At 38.3% G+C, this 16,336-nt stretch overlaps 1 protein-coding gene across 2 annotated transcripts; it reads right to left on the reverse strand.

The window, feature by feature from the left end:
* Positions 1–14,076: 14,076 nt before the first annotated feature.
* LOC107794647 (putative aspartyl protease At4g16563) lies at positions 14,077–16,077 on the reverse strand. Of its 2 annotated transcripts, none has more exons than XM_016617160.2 (2): positions 14,720–16,077; positions 14,077–14,190 (listed from the first exon to the last, which is right to left on the reverse strand). In XM_016617160.2, exons 1-2 carry the CDS (start codon positions 15,985–15,987, stop codon positions 14,094–14,096), a joined length of 1,365 nt encoding a protein of 454 aa, XP_016472646.1. In that variant the 5' UTR covers positions 15,988–16,077; the 3' UTR covers positions 14,077–14,093. The 2 variants fall into 2 exon arrangements, with proteins under 2 accessions (XP_016472646.1, XP_016472645.1); XM_016617159.2 differs by having other exon boundaries at positions 14,077–14,483; positions 14,720–16,075.
* Between the last annotated feature and the right edge of the window lie 259 nt (positions 16,078–16,336).

Consider the following 16,336-nt stretch of genomic DNA (forward strand, 5'->3'; position numbering starts at 1 on the left):
ACCTTTTGACTGCATCCGCGTTGACGGTTGTTTCAGGGACATTTCCTTCGATGCTTCCCAGATACAACGCTCTCTTTCGCAGTACTCTCATAACAATGCATAGACTTTTCCAATTTGGATCCAATTTTTCCTTAGCTTCTTCATGAGGTGGGAGGATACGTCTCATAATGAGTTGTCCTATTTCAAATTTTCTGGGCCGCACTTTCTTGTTGTAGACACGCGTCATTCTTTGTTGGTACAACTGCCCCTGGCAAACTGCGGCCATCCGTTTTTTATTAATCATAGTCAACTTTTCCAACCGGGTCTTGACCGATTCATTATCCTCGATCTCGGCTTCAACAATGATCCGAAGAGAGGGAATCTCAACTTTGTTCCAATTTTCTATTTATTATTTTTACAAGTCTTGTCTTCAAAACATTCTACTTCTTGATTCATTATTTAGAGGTCTGACAGTGTCTTAGGATCTGGGCATGAAGTTCGCAAGCATGTCATATTATTAAAATCTGCATTAACAGAGCTCCTAAAAAAAATAAGAAAGGTGACAAGATTAAGAAAAGAGACATTCCTTGACAATGAAATATTAATTTCATTTGATTTCTTTTTTAATTTTTTAAAGATAGAAGGGTTTACATGAGAAAGTAAGACAATAAAGTAAAACATCCGGATTACACCCTGAAATAATCTGAAAGTAGAAAAGAGAGCAAGACCGGCTACCGAGACTCCCGTCTGACAGAGAACTTTTCAGGTTTGGCAAACATTTTTTTTTTTGCTTTTCTTTTGTCTCGGCGATGGTTACCATGGCCTTCAGTGCCAGATCAAATTTCTCATCATCACAAATCATTACAACGACTGGCCCAGTATTGTGAGCAGGCAACAGATTGTTCGTCACATCAAAAGCCTCTTGGTCCCGAAGAATGATTCTTTCGGCCTCAATCAAGTCTTCAACTGCCCTTTTGAGGGTCCAAACAGTCCTCAGTATCGTGTCGCACTGCTCCAGAGTGGTATTCACATCTAGCATCAGCTTGGTGCGAGGGGGACTCGGAGTTTGGCCGATTCGGTGCCACTGGCTGCAACAGACCTAGCCCGATTACCTTTTGAAACAAACTTGAACATGATTCACCAAAGGGGTGAACTGATTCCTTCTGAGGGGCTTTCTTGGGTGAGGATTGCATTAGGGGACATTGTTGGGGGATTATATGAGGCTTGGTAAAGATGTGCATTTCTGGAGGTAGAGCTCGATTTTGTGTATAATGTTGTGGTCCCGTGTAAGGTTTCACGTTCATCACCGTATAAGGAGGCGGTGCCACCACCTAAGCAGCATCTTGATGGGAATAATAGTGTTGTAGGATCATAGGAAGCATATATAATTGGTTGAATGACCTGTGGGGGGCCCCTCAAGCTCGAAGCCATCATGGCTCCCTCTTCCCTCCTTTTTATGTTCATCAAACACCCTGAACCATTCTGAACGGTCTGTGATGTTTTCTTGAAGGCATCATGACTCAAGATTCGGCCCGTTTTAAAACCATTTTCGATTATCTCCTCAATTTTGATAGCCTCAGCGAACGACTTACCCATAGCGGACATCATGTTCTGGAAGTAGTCCATCTCTTGGGCCTGTAGAAAGACTATAACCATTTCTATTTCGTTTATTGGAGGCTTTACTCTAACGGCTTGCTCGTGTCATTTGACAACATCCCCACAGAAGTTTTCCGCGGTTTTCTTTTTCAAATTGGACTAAGAGTTCTCTTTTTTGATTTTTCGCTTATGTATTTTTTTTCTTTTTTTCGCTCTTTGGTTTTCTTTGTTACTTTTTTTTCTCACTCCTTTTTTTTCTTTTCCTTTTCTCTTTTTTTTTTCACTCGGTTTATTAATGGTTATGATCGGATCCAATGGGGATTGCCTACTTAACATGATGCCGCATGAATCAGATCATTGCGTAGTTCAGGAAAGATTAGGAATAAAGTGAATAAATTAACTCTTTTTTTAGGTTTTGAATATATTTTTTATTTCCGTAAGATAGACTTATTATAAAGAAGTAAGAAAATATTTTTGGTTTTTAATTTTTTTTTCTTTTCTTTTGAGAATTTTTGAAAAGAGAATTGTTTTTTATATTATTTTTTTTGCATTTTGATTATTTTTTTGAAGAAAGACTTTAAAGAAAAAAATATATATTTTTGGGTTTTAATTTGATTTTCTTTTCGAATGAAAGACTTATAAAAAGAAAGAAAATATTTTTGTTTTGGAAATTTTCTAAGAAAATACTTCTAAATAAGGAATTAAAGGACAATTTTTTGGATTTTTGAAAATTGGGGTCGGAAGCGATGAGGCTTGCTTACGTATCTCACATCCGGTGAGAATCAGACTCGCGTAGTTCGATAAAATCAGAAATAAAATAAAAAAACTAACTCTTTTTCTTTTTACTCATATACAAATAATCCCATAAAAACTCCTAACAAGGAAAATATTTTAAATTTTTTTTTTGAAATGTTTTTTTGTTTTTTTTTGTTGAAAACTTCTAAAGAAAGATTTTGTTTTTTTTTTATTTTTGTTTTTTGGAATCTTCGAAAGAAAGACTTTTAAAAAAGAAAGAAAATATTTGAATTTTGATTTTTTTGTCGTAAATTTAAAATGACAGAAAATATTTGTTTGGATTTTGATTTTTTTTTTTTATTTTTATTTTGGAAAAAAGACTTTTTTTTATAATGGAAGAAATATTTTTTGGATTTGACGTCTCAAAGAAAGACTCTTAAAGAAAGAATAAAAGAAAAATATTTTTCTTTGGATTTTTGAAAATTAGGGGTCGGAACCGATGAGGTTTGCCTACGTATCTCACATCCGGTGAGAATCAGATCCGTGTAGTTCGATTAAAACCGACTATGTTTTCTTTTTCTTTTCTTATGAAAATTAATCTTTAAAAATCATACGCACTAGACAACATCATTTTTTTGTTCATTCAACTAATTTATGTTAAAGTTGGTCAACATTCAAGCCTCTCAAATAATGCACAAGTAGCACATAACATGACATAATGGTCTCAACAAGGTACTTGTCCTAAAACAGAACTCGACGCCTCTGCCGACCCCTGCAAAGTCAAATGCACGTGATGCAAATAAAGCGAACCTACTAGGGATATCCGGCATGAGGTTTGTTCTTCTAGGTTTAAATCCAGATGGAGAATATATCTAGACTGGCTTACACGAGCGGACAACTCGAGCCGAGGAGTGTCAACATACCGGTAGCATTGCTTTTCGGCTTAGCTGGTGGTGCTCTCCGCCTAAAATATGTGTGACTAAATTCCTTCACCGGGTGATAAACACCTCGGCTATCTCAAAGAAAGCGGGCTATGTCAAGCAAATGCCCAATTTAAATTCAAGAAGACTCAGAGGGGTGCGAGAGAAGACAGTTTATATGTACAGTTCAACAATATCAAAGTGGTAAAAATTGGACAAATAGCACATTAGCCCCAAATAAATCACAATATATACAAAAATTAATAAAGCCAAATAAAGTCAATAAACAAGCTCGAATTCTTGAGAGTCCTCAGCAAAGTCGCCAGAGCTGTCACACCCCTTTTTACCCCCAAAAAAGATATGTGTTTGATGGACTATGGGGGGTTAAAGAGTTTTTCCAATTAAAGTGACAAACTTGAATAGGGATTATTTTATTTACAGAGTCGTCACTTGTAATTGAATTTTTGGGTATTCCAAGTTACATTTTATTTGCATCTCTAGTCAAAGGAAGATTTGACTCTATTATTATTGGTCTGCAAAAATAAAGTTCGGGTAAGAAATTCTGTTGACCGGGGAGAAGGTGTAAGGCATTCCCCGAGTCCTGTGGTTCTAGCACAGTCGCTTTATTGACTAGAATTTGGCTTGAAATTAATTTTGGACAAAACCATATTTTATATGATTTTTATGTTTTACCTATCCGCTTTTATTTCTTGATTATTAGAATTATTAAAAAAAAATTGGGATAACATAATGTTGTCATAACCACGCTACGCAAGCAAGTGCGTGATCAAATAACAAAATTTATTAACTTATCATAATTGCGCCTCGCAAGTGAATCCGAAAATCATGACAATCAATTATTTGTAATACTTTTGAGAAATTACTACATTTATGATTAAGAAAATTAGTTTTAGGAAATTATTAAATGCCACTATCGCGCTACGCAAGCGAATCCGCGATTAAAATAAGAGATTAATTAAATTAGGAAATAATTAAGCTATAAAAATTATAGAATTAATTTACTAAATATTAAACACCATGCTACACAAGCGAGTCCGTGAGTAAAAATAAATAAAGTGTGCCTACTAGTTGCCTAGCGATATTGTTAATTATTTTTTCTAAACTAATTTTGAGATTATTGTAAGGTAATAAATTATGAAAATTATTGTGGAGGAAATAAAGTAAATTAGTTATGAAAAAGTGGGTTAGTTTCACGTATTTGAGAAAAATTAGGTCGGCATGAATAAGTAGGGACGCTCTTGTATCTCTTTTTTGGCTTATGGCAAAACATATCTTACTTGGCCCAAACTCACAAACTATATTATTGTACGTACGATCTAGTTTCTGATTTTCACAAGATAAACAAATGGACAAACTGGCATAACTAATGGACAATGGTTCCAAGGGAAAAAAATGCATCACTGCTTCTTATTTTCAGCTATCAAAAGAAACTAAAAGATTATTAGACTTGGATCTCATCCTCATGAAATAAAAGTGGAAATATGAGATTCAAACAAACAGGATACCAAACTAAACAAACCGAAACAAAATCAAAGCAGTAAATCATTATCACGAAAAATGCAAAATAAAGAAACAAACAACAAAGGGAGATGGATATTCAAATAACAGGAACCAGAAATACTTAACATCAACCTCGTCGAAAAGAAACTCGCACCTCGCCGAATTTGACCAGAACTTGGACGAAGCTCAGGGATGGTGTTTGGACTAATTTTTGAAGCTGTTTTTTGAGTTTTTCGGTAGTACTTTTGCTGCAGTTTGGGTGGGATTTAAGCTAGTTTTATGGAGGTTTTGAGGCTGATTTTCTTTTTTATTGGAATGTCACTGGGTTTAAGGAGCTGTTTTCGTGGTGAAATGAAACGTCCCTTTTTTTTGTGAGGAGTTGCTGCCCTTTTAAGAATGAGGGGATATAGGGTTTTTTGGGTGGAGGGATTTGGGCTTGGATTTAGGAAAATTGGGTTGGGTCCATGTCTTGTTGGGTTTAAGTTTGAGCTAAGAAGACTAAAATAATATAAAATATAAAAATCACTCTTAGTTAATAAACTACTAAAATAAAATTAAATATTAAAAGTAAAACTATTTTTTGTATTTTCAAATGTTATAATAAAGTAAAAAGTAGAGAAAATAGGCTAAAGTCATGGTAAAATTACAATACTATAAACATAAATATACTAATTGACCTTAAACTAAAAATGAAAATATTTTTGTGCTTTTAAATGGTAATTTGAAGTAAAAATTGACTAAAACTCCATAAAAACTAAAGTTAAGTTAAATAAATATTTTAAACACTAAAAATAGCTTAAAAAATGTGACAGGTCAAAAATTACGTGCTTATACAATCCGAGAGTTAAGATATCCGGACTAGCTAGCTAATGTGGTAGTAGTTCTAAGAAGAACAATAAATTGCGCATGTGTGTATACTATAAACACCATAATAAGGTATGCCTGAAGGACTCATTCCTATTGCCAAATATCGATCAAATGATCGATGCTATGGCCGGGCAATGTTAATGACTTTCCTTGATGCTTATTCCGGGTACAATCAGATCAAGATGAACCCCAGAGACAGGGAAAAGACTTCATTTATAACAAGCTTTGGTATTGTTACAACGTAATACCCTTCAGACTAAAAAATGTCGGAGCCACTTACCAACGGCACGTAAATAAGATGTTCGAAAAACAAATTGGAAGAACCATGGAAGTATATAGACGATATGCTCGTTAATTCTCTGCATGCAAGTAATCAGCCAAGACATATGAAAGAAACGTTTGACACTCTGAGGGAGCACAATATAAAGCTTAACCCCGATAAGTGTGCGTTCGAGGTCGGATCAAGTAAATTCTTAGGATTCTTAGTATCACAAAGAGGAATTGAGGTGAATCCCGACAAAATCAAGGCTATAGAGGACATCCCAGATTAACTATTCAATGTAAAGGAAGTACAAAAACTCACAGGCAGAATAATGGCTTTGAGCAGGTTCATCTCCCGATCATCGGAGAAGTGTCATCGCTTCTTCGAGTTGCTCAAAAAGAAAAACAACTTCGAGTGGACGCCAGAGTGTCGGCAAGCCTTGAAGGAATTGAAGAAATACTTGTCAAGCCCTCTATTGCTCTCGAAACCTAAAGAAGGAGAATCATTGTTGGTCTACCTGGTAGTCTCGGAAGTTGCGGTAAGCACAGTTTTAGTCCGGGAGGAAAAAGGTACACAATTCCCCACATATTACGTTAGCAAAATTTTAACGGGAGAAGAAACACGCTACCCACATCTGGATAAGCTGGCCTTAGCTCTCGTGGTAGCCGCCCGGAAGCTAAGGCCCTACTTTCAATGCCACCCGATAACGGTAGTAACTGCTTTTCCTTTGAGGAATATACTCCATAAACCCGAACTCTCCGGAAGATTGGCCAAATAGGCCGTTCAAATGAGCGAGTTCGACATAAAGTATAAACCGAGGACAACAATTAAATCACAAGTCCTGGCTGACTTCGTGGCCGATTTCTTCCCCAGACTATTACCTCTGGTTGCCAAAGAGGCAACAATGGTGTCAGATCCGTCACCGGGAGTCTGGACCTTATTCACGGATGGAGCTTCAAACGTGAAAGGGTCCGGACTCGAAATAGTCTTGATCACGCCTTCGGGAGAAATCTTAAGGCAAGCCATCAGAACGATCCCTCTAACTAACAATGAGGCAGAATATAAAGCTTTGATTGCAGGGCTCGAATTTGCCCGGGGACTTGACTCCGAAGCCATCAAAGTGAAATGTGATTCATAGTTGGTGGTAAATCAGGTATACAAAATTTTTGACACCAAAGAAAACGTATGCAACAATACGTAGTAAGGGTTCAGGATTTACTGACAAGATTCTAGGAGTGGTCAATAACCCACATCCTGAGGGAAGAAAACGCGGAAGCAGATGCATTAGCAAATCTGGGCTTATCAACAGAAATCCAAAGACCGGAATCAGGTACGGTTGTATAACTGATGAACTCAGCCTTGGACACAGATGATTATTATGAGGTAAATTCGACTAGTCTGGTTTAGGACTGAAGAAACGAGATAATTAATCACCTCGAGCATGGAAAGTTGCTCGAAGACTCCAAAACATCGAGAGAGTTGCACGCCAAAGCCGCACGCTATAGCTTCAAGAAAGGACAATTGTACAGAAAATCTTTTCAAGGCCCGTTGGCCCGGTGCTTAGGTGCGTCAGAAGCCAATTATGTCATGAGAGAAGTCCATGAAGGGATATGCGGAAACCACTCTGGCGCATATTCTCTGGTACTGAAGTTAGTTCGAGTAGGATATTACTGGCCCCGTATGGAACAAGATGCCAAAAACTTCGTACGAAAATGTGATAAGTGCCAACGCCACGTACCACTAGTACATCGACCGTCGGAACCCCTGCATTCAGTTATGTCCCCATGGCTATTCATGAAATGGGGAATGGACATCGTTGGACCATTACCACCGGCTCTTGGGAAGGTAAGGTTTCTTTTGATTTTGACTGACTTTTTTTTAAAATGGGTGGAAGCGGGTCTTTATCAAAATATCAGAGAACGCGAAGTGATCGACTTCCTATGGGAAAACATAATTTGCAGGTTCGGAATATCGAAAGAGATTGCATGTGACAATGGGCCACGATTTATTGGCACAAAAGTCACAAAATTCCTGGAAGATTTGAAGATATAAAGGATTACCTCTTCACATTACCATCCGAGTGCAAACGTCTAAGCGGAGTCAACAAACAAAATAATTGTGCAAAACCTGAAGAAAAGGTTAGAAACAGCAAAAGGCCGTTGGCCAGAAGAATTACCTGGAGCGCTATGGGCCTACCGGACAACGGCCAAGTCAAGCACATGGGTAACCCCTTTTTCCCCTGGTGTACGGCGCAGAAGCTTTGATACCGGTGGAAGTAGGGGAACCAACCTTAAGCTATTTACTGGCAGACAAAGAGTCAAACAACGAGGCAATGCTAATCAATTTAGAGTTGCTCGAGGAACGCAGAGACCTGGCACATGTAAGAATGGAAACACAAAAGCAGAGGATGAAGTGATGTTACAATCAAAGAACCAACCTTCGTTACTTCTAAGTAGGAGACTTGGCCTTAAAGAAGGTGACTCAAAAAACCCGAGAACTCAACGCCGGCAAGTTAACCTCTACATGGGAAGGCCCTTACCGGTTTTCAGCTATCACTGGTAAAGGGTCATACGAGTTGGAAAACCGCAATGGAGACAAGTTGCCACCAACTGGAACGTGGCTTATCTAAAAAAATATTACTGCTGACAAACAACAGTCAAACGGAAAGTACGTGTTGCACTCTTTTATCCTTCATTATGCTTTTTATTATAATTGGGTTTTTTCAGGCAAGGTTTTTCTTTAACGAGGCAGTGACAACAAGAATACTACAACAACAACAGTAATAAGACCTCTAATGACATGGCAAAGCAAACAAGTCTCCACTCGAGGACGATAAGGTAATCCTTGATTCGGTAGCAAATTTCCACTGAGAAGTTAAGTTTGCTATCGAACAAGCGTTACACGATCATTCATGAGCACAAACCACTAGGGATTGTCAGGTATTCTTTCGCTCAACAGCATGAATTCCTAAGGGGAAAGAAAAATATAGAGCTAAGGGTTACATAGTAATTTATCGGTGGAACCTTCGAAGATACATGACTTCCAGTGTTCCAACTCGCATTCTTCGCATTAGAACACTGGGGGAATAATGATACAATTACAAGGCAACACTGAATGCCACATCAAACAGTAATAAAAATACGATAAGGTAACACTGAATGCCATGTCAATCGGGAATGAAAATCCAGTAAGGCAACACTGAATGCCACGCATTATCCGGACCAGGGACACAACCAGCCCCGAAGAAACAAGATAGCCACAAGTCATGGCAGCTTCTTTTCTACGTAGCAAAGTGTCTATATAAACTATGAAAATGGAAGGAATGAAATGAAATCCTTTTCCTTTTATCTTATTTCTTGCCTACACGATAAGCTAATTTTGTCATTTGAAAGTTAAACAAGTACTTCAAATGTTAGTGCCGTAATGAACAAGAGGCGTCCTCTTCAAGAGCACCGTAAACATAAGAGGGCCCTCTCTTATTAAAACTCTCATGTTAAAAGGTTTGTTCCGGAAGAATATATGCCCGTAATCAAAAATGCTATCTGGAAAAAATACACCCGAAGCCACATATGAAAAAGTTGCAGAAACCAAACTTCCGCAAATACTTATTGAAACCCTCATGTAAAAGGGATAATTCTTGACAACAAAAATGCATCGAAGAAAATGTGCTTGAGACCACATGCAGAAAAACAGGAAAATATGCACATACATTCAAGCAAAAGAAACACTCAAACAAACATTTGAGCAAAAATATGTACTCAATTACAAGAATGTGCCAAAAGAAGTACAAAACAAGGAAAGAAAAATCTAAGGTACAGCATCACTGGAATCAGGAGGAAAAGAAGTATCCATATCCCCGGGAGCAGTAGGTTGTGCCACCGATGGCTCAACATCTTCTCCAACTGGGTTTTCGTTATCATCGCCTTCTGATTTCTCTTCAGTATCAGAAATATTGGAACCAGAATCAGAAGAACCGGGAGCATCAGATCGCGCCGGGAGTCCATTCTTTGCAGCCAACTCAAGCTTGCGTGCCTTAGCAATTTCGGCATCAATATCAATAATGCCAGCTTTGGATGCTTTAAGGTTTTTCTCCTCGTGCTGTACATAACGTAAGTTTTTTCAACAACGAGGGAAGCCTCTCGGCGCCTGAGTTCTTCTTTGAGCTAAGTGATCTCGGTAAAACGTTTGTCCTAGGTGGACCTAGCAGATCGAAGACTGACATCGAGATCATGTACAGTTGAACTATAGAGCATGTTGTGCTCGATAGTTTTCTTATACTTCTCCTCCAACTGGGCATGACTCGCCCCCGCGGCAGCAAGTTCTTCGACTTAGAATTCAAGGTTGCTTCTAAATCAGTTATCCTTTCAGCATCAACAGCCTCACGATCATTGGTAGCAATAATGGCATTTTGGACCTCAGTCCTCATTTAGCCTTGACTCCATCAAAACTGGCCCTCAGCGGCCCGACTTCCTGGTTGAGGGTTACCACTTCTTGCTCACTTTGCTGCAAACGGGCTTCCAAAACATCGGCCTCAGTGGCCCTAGTTTCCAGTTCTGAGAGGCGAAGAACAATCTGGTCTCGTTCAGCCAAAATTTGATCCCGTTCAGAAGAGAGTTCCTCCTTCTCACGGATTAACCGATGTTGGCCCTTGGAAGCAAGAAAATTAGCCTACAAGATAAGAAGAGGTAAAATTTAGAATGCACTCATTTAGAAGCTGAGAAATAGCAAGAGAAAGACAGAAACATACCGCTACAGCATTATGCATGGCATTATTTAACAAACACTCTCCCGAGAGTATCTGAATCTTTTCCCAATCCTTCTCTAAAGCCAAGGGCTTCAGATAATTTGCAAGATCCACCGACCAGGAAAGAAGGTTGCACCCGATAGAGACTGAAAGGGTAACACTCCTCCTCCTCTGAGGATCTTCAGAAGGGGCAGCCTAATTTTGCCCCATATTCCCATGAACAGGGGACTGAGAAAGAGGAAAGCCTTCAACATGGTCAGATGCGGCCGTTGGAGATGATGTGGTCGGTAGAAGCGTGGATGAAGATGGAAATGATGTAGCAACTGCCGGTGGCGAAGAAGGTGGTGATAAAGCTTATGAAGAAGAAAAACGGGAAGCAGGTACACCAAAGGCAGCACTGATGGTTGGGTACTCACTGACCGAGGATGGCAAGGACCCGGTACTCTACCTCGCAGTATCGGATACAACAATTAGGGCCCGAGAACGGGAGTTGGCATTTTCCACTAAATCAAACTCTCCCCAAAGTGCCGAGACATCATTCTTGGCGGATGTGACTGCATCAAAAGGTTGAGCATCCTGTTGAGAGGATAAGGATCATTGTCTTTTATGAAGAGAAGCTCCCTCATCACTAGCTTCTTCATCATTAATCACTACGGTGTCTATGACCAGCCCGGAAGGAGGATCGGACAACGTCGCCACCTGGGATGCTTCGGGGGCATCAACCTTTGCCCTCTTATTCTTCCCCCCCGACTCAGAAAAATGCCTTCTTTTTGGTTGCTTGTTCTCTAGTCGGGGACTCCGTGAAGAAATATTTGTGCCCGGAGTAGACCCGGAGGCACCCGTTCGAGCAAGCGCCTCCTGGAAAAACCTCGCCGCATCAGCAGGGTCGGCCAAAACATCCTCTTTAGGGATATCAACTGAGCCCGGGGGTAGACCTAATTTGACAAACAAGTGAGGAGATTCAACCAAAATCCATATATGCAAAAACTAAAGCAGAGCAAATTATAGTTACTATGATTTTTGGCCTTCCACCCGTATTTAATGGACAGTTCTTTCTACAAACGAATTTCGGGCGTGGTGATGTCCAAGATCTTTTGAACCCACCGGTCCAAGCCTTCTACCACCGTTAGGGCCCATCGGGTCGCTATATCATACAGAAGTTGAAAGATCAATACAGGCGTAAAAATATTTAGGAGGGGAGAACGTATTGAAAGAAACTCACGAGAACAGTTCCAAGCAACCGGAAAGGATGAGGCCGTTGTTGGAATAATGTCACCGTAGGCAACTGCAACAAACCATTCCATCCACTCTCGGTCATTGCCACATGACCACGCTTGCAAAGTTTTATCATCCCCCCGCGGAAGATCTTGGGGGAGTACAGATTCATCATATGAGCCAGAGTCAGCTCTTCTTTGGTTTCAAAGCACAGGCGTCGAAGGCAGGCAACCGTCCTCCACATGGAGGGGCTTACCTGTGCCAAACATATCTGGTAGCGAAGGAAAAACTCCGTTATCACGGAATCAAGCTCCCCACTCAAAGAGAACGTACCCAAGGTAAAAGGGTACGTGTAAAAATATGTGAAACCATCTCTGGGAAGGGTCACTCGCTCCGATAGGTCGGGAGCGATGATGTCCAAATTCGGGCAACAACAGTCTTCCTTCACAGTAGGGATACTGGAAGGATGAATGGAAGATGGATACCTTTTAACCGCCCATGTACGGGGGTTATCAGTGGAAAATTTCTCCTCCAAATCCTTCAAAATACTGAGCCTTTTGAGCATTATGGAACTTACTGTTGAGGGAGCAGAATCTTCGCTTTTGTTCTTATTTTTCGAAGAACCAGAACGTTTAGATGAAGAAGCTATTAGAAGAGGGTAAGAAGAAATTTTGTGTTTGGAAAAAATTAGAGAAGAGATGAAGAGCAGGAATGCAGGTTGGAAGTTCAAGCAACTGGTAAAACCTAAAGAAAAAGGGAGTCGATACGTATAGGTAAAAATTTTGGGCGGCTAAAATACTTGGCCCCAATTACCTCGATAACCGGCAAAAGGCGTGCTAAATCATAGGAGGACGCGTGTTCTAGGCATTAAATGCGGAGAGACATGCATCTAATCAACCATCAGTAACCTACAAATGGGATTATAGTAATTCCCACCAAAGGTGGATTCTCACCAACTTTCCGGTAACACAAAGTTGTGTCACCGGAAAACAGGGAGACTATCTGTACTGGGTAAATACGTTATGCTACGTGGCCACCTAAGAAGGGGATACATGGAATTAAAACTGGGAGGATGGAAAATCGGCACAACTACCTTGTGTGTCACCGAGAAAGGCAAGTTCGTAAGGGCATTAAGCATGTTGTGCCCAATGGCATTTAATGAAGAATATTCCACAGCATTGAAGAATAACTACTCATTTAAGAAATCTGAGAATTTATGTTTACCGTTAGGTTTTCGTTATCGCACTTTAATAATTGTCATTAGTGGTGGGCCCGACCATTACGCCCACTGAGTTATAAATAATAAGCTCAACTATCATTGTAAGACATGATTTTCTCGACATCAAAAGACACATTCTAATACAACATCTTGATACTATTTCTCTCTCTAGCTTATTGTTCTTATCATCATCGTGTCCTGAAACCCTGTTTCAAGGCTCTCCAAATCTATCGTTTTATCTATATTTGAGCTAAGTATCTTGTACGAAAATTGATTAATTCATTATCTTCTGGGATCAAATTGATTCATCTGTCTAGAAATCACGAATAAATTCAACTACATCGTTTTACGGGTAAACAGTCGTATCAGCCCACATGAGTGACCCGCGACCTATAATTCATGATATATCAGTCTAATATGAAAAATACGAAGTGCTAAGTTAATTCAAGATAAAATAAAAATCACTAGATTTGCTGCCTTTTCCTTTTTTTTCTGTTTATTGAACCAAATTGGTCTTCTTCTTTAATAAGTATTGTACATTCTCACGAAACTGTAATTCTCTGTCACAATTTCTTCTTTTTGTAGTATTCATCTGCTTTCTCTTCACTTTTCCCCTTTAGACTATCCATTCTGACAGAAGGATCAAGAACAGTACTACTTTTGGGAATTCTTATCTTTTTAATCATACTAGTGAACTAAACCTCAATTTTGTTTAGCTAGAAAATTTCCATGACAAGGCAAGAGAAAATAGGTTTTGTAATCTTAAAATAGTAGTTCCTCTATTTCAATTTAGTCCGTTTAAAAAAAATAACATATTTATATATTTTAAAAATAATTTAATTTTAAACTTTTCACTCTACCCACTTTACTCTTAATGAGAAGCTTTTATAGCCACACAAGAATCATGGTCCCACAAAGTTTTTACCCCTTAAACTTGTAGGACCACATATTTCAAAAAAAAAAAATTAAATTTTATATCAAATCAAGCTAACTCATCTAAATTGAGATAGATTCAGCATTACACCACATGATTTTTCAATCATATAGTAGGAAACACTCAAAAGTGCTACCTTTTTTGAGCAAATACACCATCCAACTACATGATTTCCTTGTACTACGATGCAAAGGTTGTCTGCATAACATCAACTATATTTTCATTAATAGAAAAAGAAAAAAGTGAAATAAAACTATGAGCTACTGAGAATTATTCCTTTTGTAAAATCAACAAAAACATCTTCATAAAGTATGCAATTTCCTTCCCTTTATTTTTTTCAGCCTGCTTCTTCCGCTACGCCAACAAACACTCTTAGCGCAATCTTATAAATGGGATCCGAAAAATAGTAATATTTTATAAAGATAGAAAGACTATTTTCGAGGAATCTTTGCATTTCAAAAAAACATAGCAACCTACTTCTTCCACTGTTCCTGAAAAAAGTTCAAAAAAGCAAAGGTAAATGGTAAGAGAGTGATTGGATTGGCTTATTTTAAGTGTTTATTGGCTTTTAAGTACTTTTCTAATTTTTAAGGTGCTTGGCAATGATAAAAAGTGCTTAAAAGCACTTATTTTTAGACATAAAAAATATAAAAATAAGTCAAAAACCAAAATTTGATTATTACGACTTTTAGCTTATAAACTACTTTTTAAAAACTAATCCAAATACCTCTTGCTCTTCCACCAATAGGTCTCCACCATAGTCAGACAAATCACATCATTTTCCTCAACTATAGAGAAGTAATTAGCCAATGGCAATGCCATTTCTGCACCACCTTTGAAATGAAACTTCAGCTCTGGCAAAGACACTGTTTTATGCCCTGAAACATTAAAACAAGGCCTTAAACCTGTCAATTTTTCAATTTTCTCAATTCTTGAAAACCCCTTTACTTGGTTCACAAATGCACTCATCACTGGCTCAAAAATTCCATGATTCAAGAATGTGAAAGTTGTCCCCGAATCCACTATAGTCCCACCATCCCCTTTGGAATTTGGTGTCAAATAATGATATGGTATTTTCACTTTCTGCCCACCAACTGTGATTTTTCTTAGGCCAACATAATAGTACTCTAATAATGCATTTCTTCCAACAACCACTGGATTTTTCAGCAAAGGAGTATGGCTCAAATTTGCTGACTTTTCATTAGAACTATCCAAAACAAGCATGCTACTTTTGCTAGTGTCATCAAATCTATGAGACACAAGACAATAAGACAATTTCTTGGCACCTAATTGATTTGGCAATGATGAAAATCCCCTACCAAAACCCGCGATTCCAGCCGGTTGTTGAGATGAAAATAAAGAACAACCAACAAGAAAATTTGGTATTTTCTTGTTAGGTAAGTCTAGTGTTTCAACTAGGCCAAGTCCACCTGTGGAACCTGCACCATATAGAATCATATAAGGTGGACAAATCTGTTTGCAATTTGATGGGTTGAGTGATTGACAATCTTGGCAACGAGATTTTGGATTGGTTTTGGGGTGAATCCAACTACATTTTGGATTCAAACATCCAACAACCTTAGCAGAAGTTGACAACTTGGGAACAAATGTAGGAATATTTTGTGAAGAAATAGGACATTTGGAACATTGGTATTTTTTAGTACATGGGAACCAAACAAAGCTACTGCCAGTGTCCATAATAAAAGACATTTTTTGAGGAGGAGTACCAAATCCAAGAGTAATTGAGTAACCTCCATAGCTATGAGGGTATAAAGGGATTTTGGAAACAGAAGAATCTTGGGAATTCTTGATATGATGTGCTCTAGCTAAGGAAACAGAAGCTAAATGCGTGAGCTTTTGGTAAAAGTCTTGATTTGGATTGGTGTTGAAAAGTGAGAGAGGGATTGTTGTGGGGGAGTTTGATGAAGAAATGAAGGGAAACAGGAGAGAAAGGATAGGGAGAAAAAGGAGGAGAGGAGGGGAAGAAGAAGCCATGGTTTTTGGGAATTGTGCCTTTGAAGATAATTGCCAATCTAAATAGTAGTTGTAGTAGTAGTATGCTCAAGTTTGAATGCATTTAGTTAAAGCAGGATAATACTTTCATGTCTCAATTTATACGTCCATATTTGACTTAACATAAAATTTAAGAGAAAAAATTTATAAAATTTATAATCTTAAATATGTTATGAAATTTTTGGAATCATAAACACATGTCAATAAAAAAGTAAAATATAAAGTTTAAGTTTAAATTATTTTTAAATATAAAAATATAATTATTTTTACAAGACTAATAAGAAATAGTGACACGAGAAATAGAACTACTTTTGTACTAATTTATGTGATG

This window comes from Nicotiana tabacum, chromosome 9, assembly GCF_000715075.1.
Source record: "Nicotiana tabacum cultivar K326 chromosome 9, ASM71507v2, whole genome shotgun sequence".
NCBI classification, from domain to species: Eukaryota; Viridiplantae; Streptophyta; class Magnoliopsida; order Solanales; family Solanaceae; genus Nicotiana; species Nicotiana tabacum.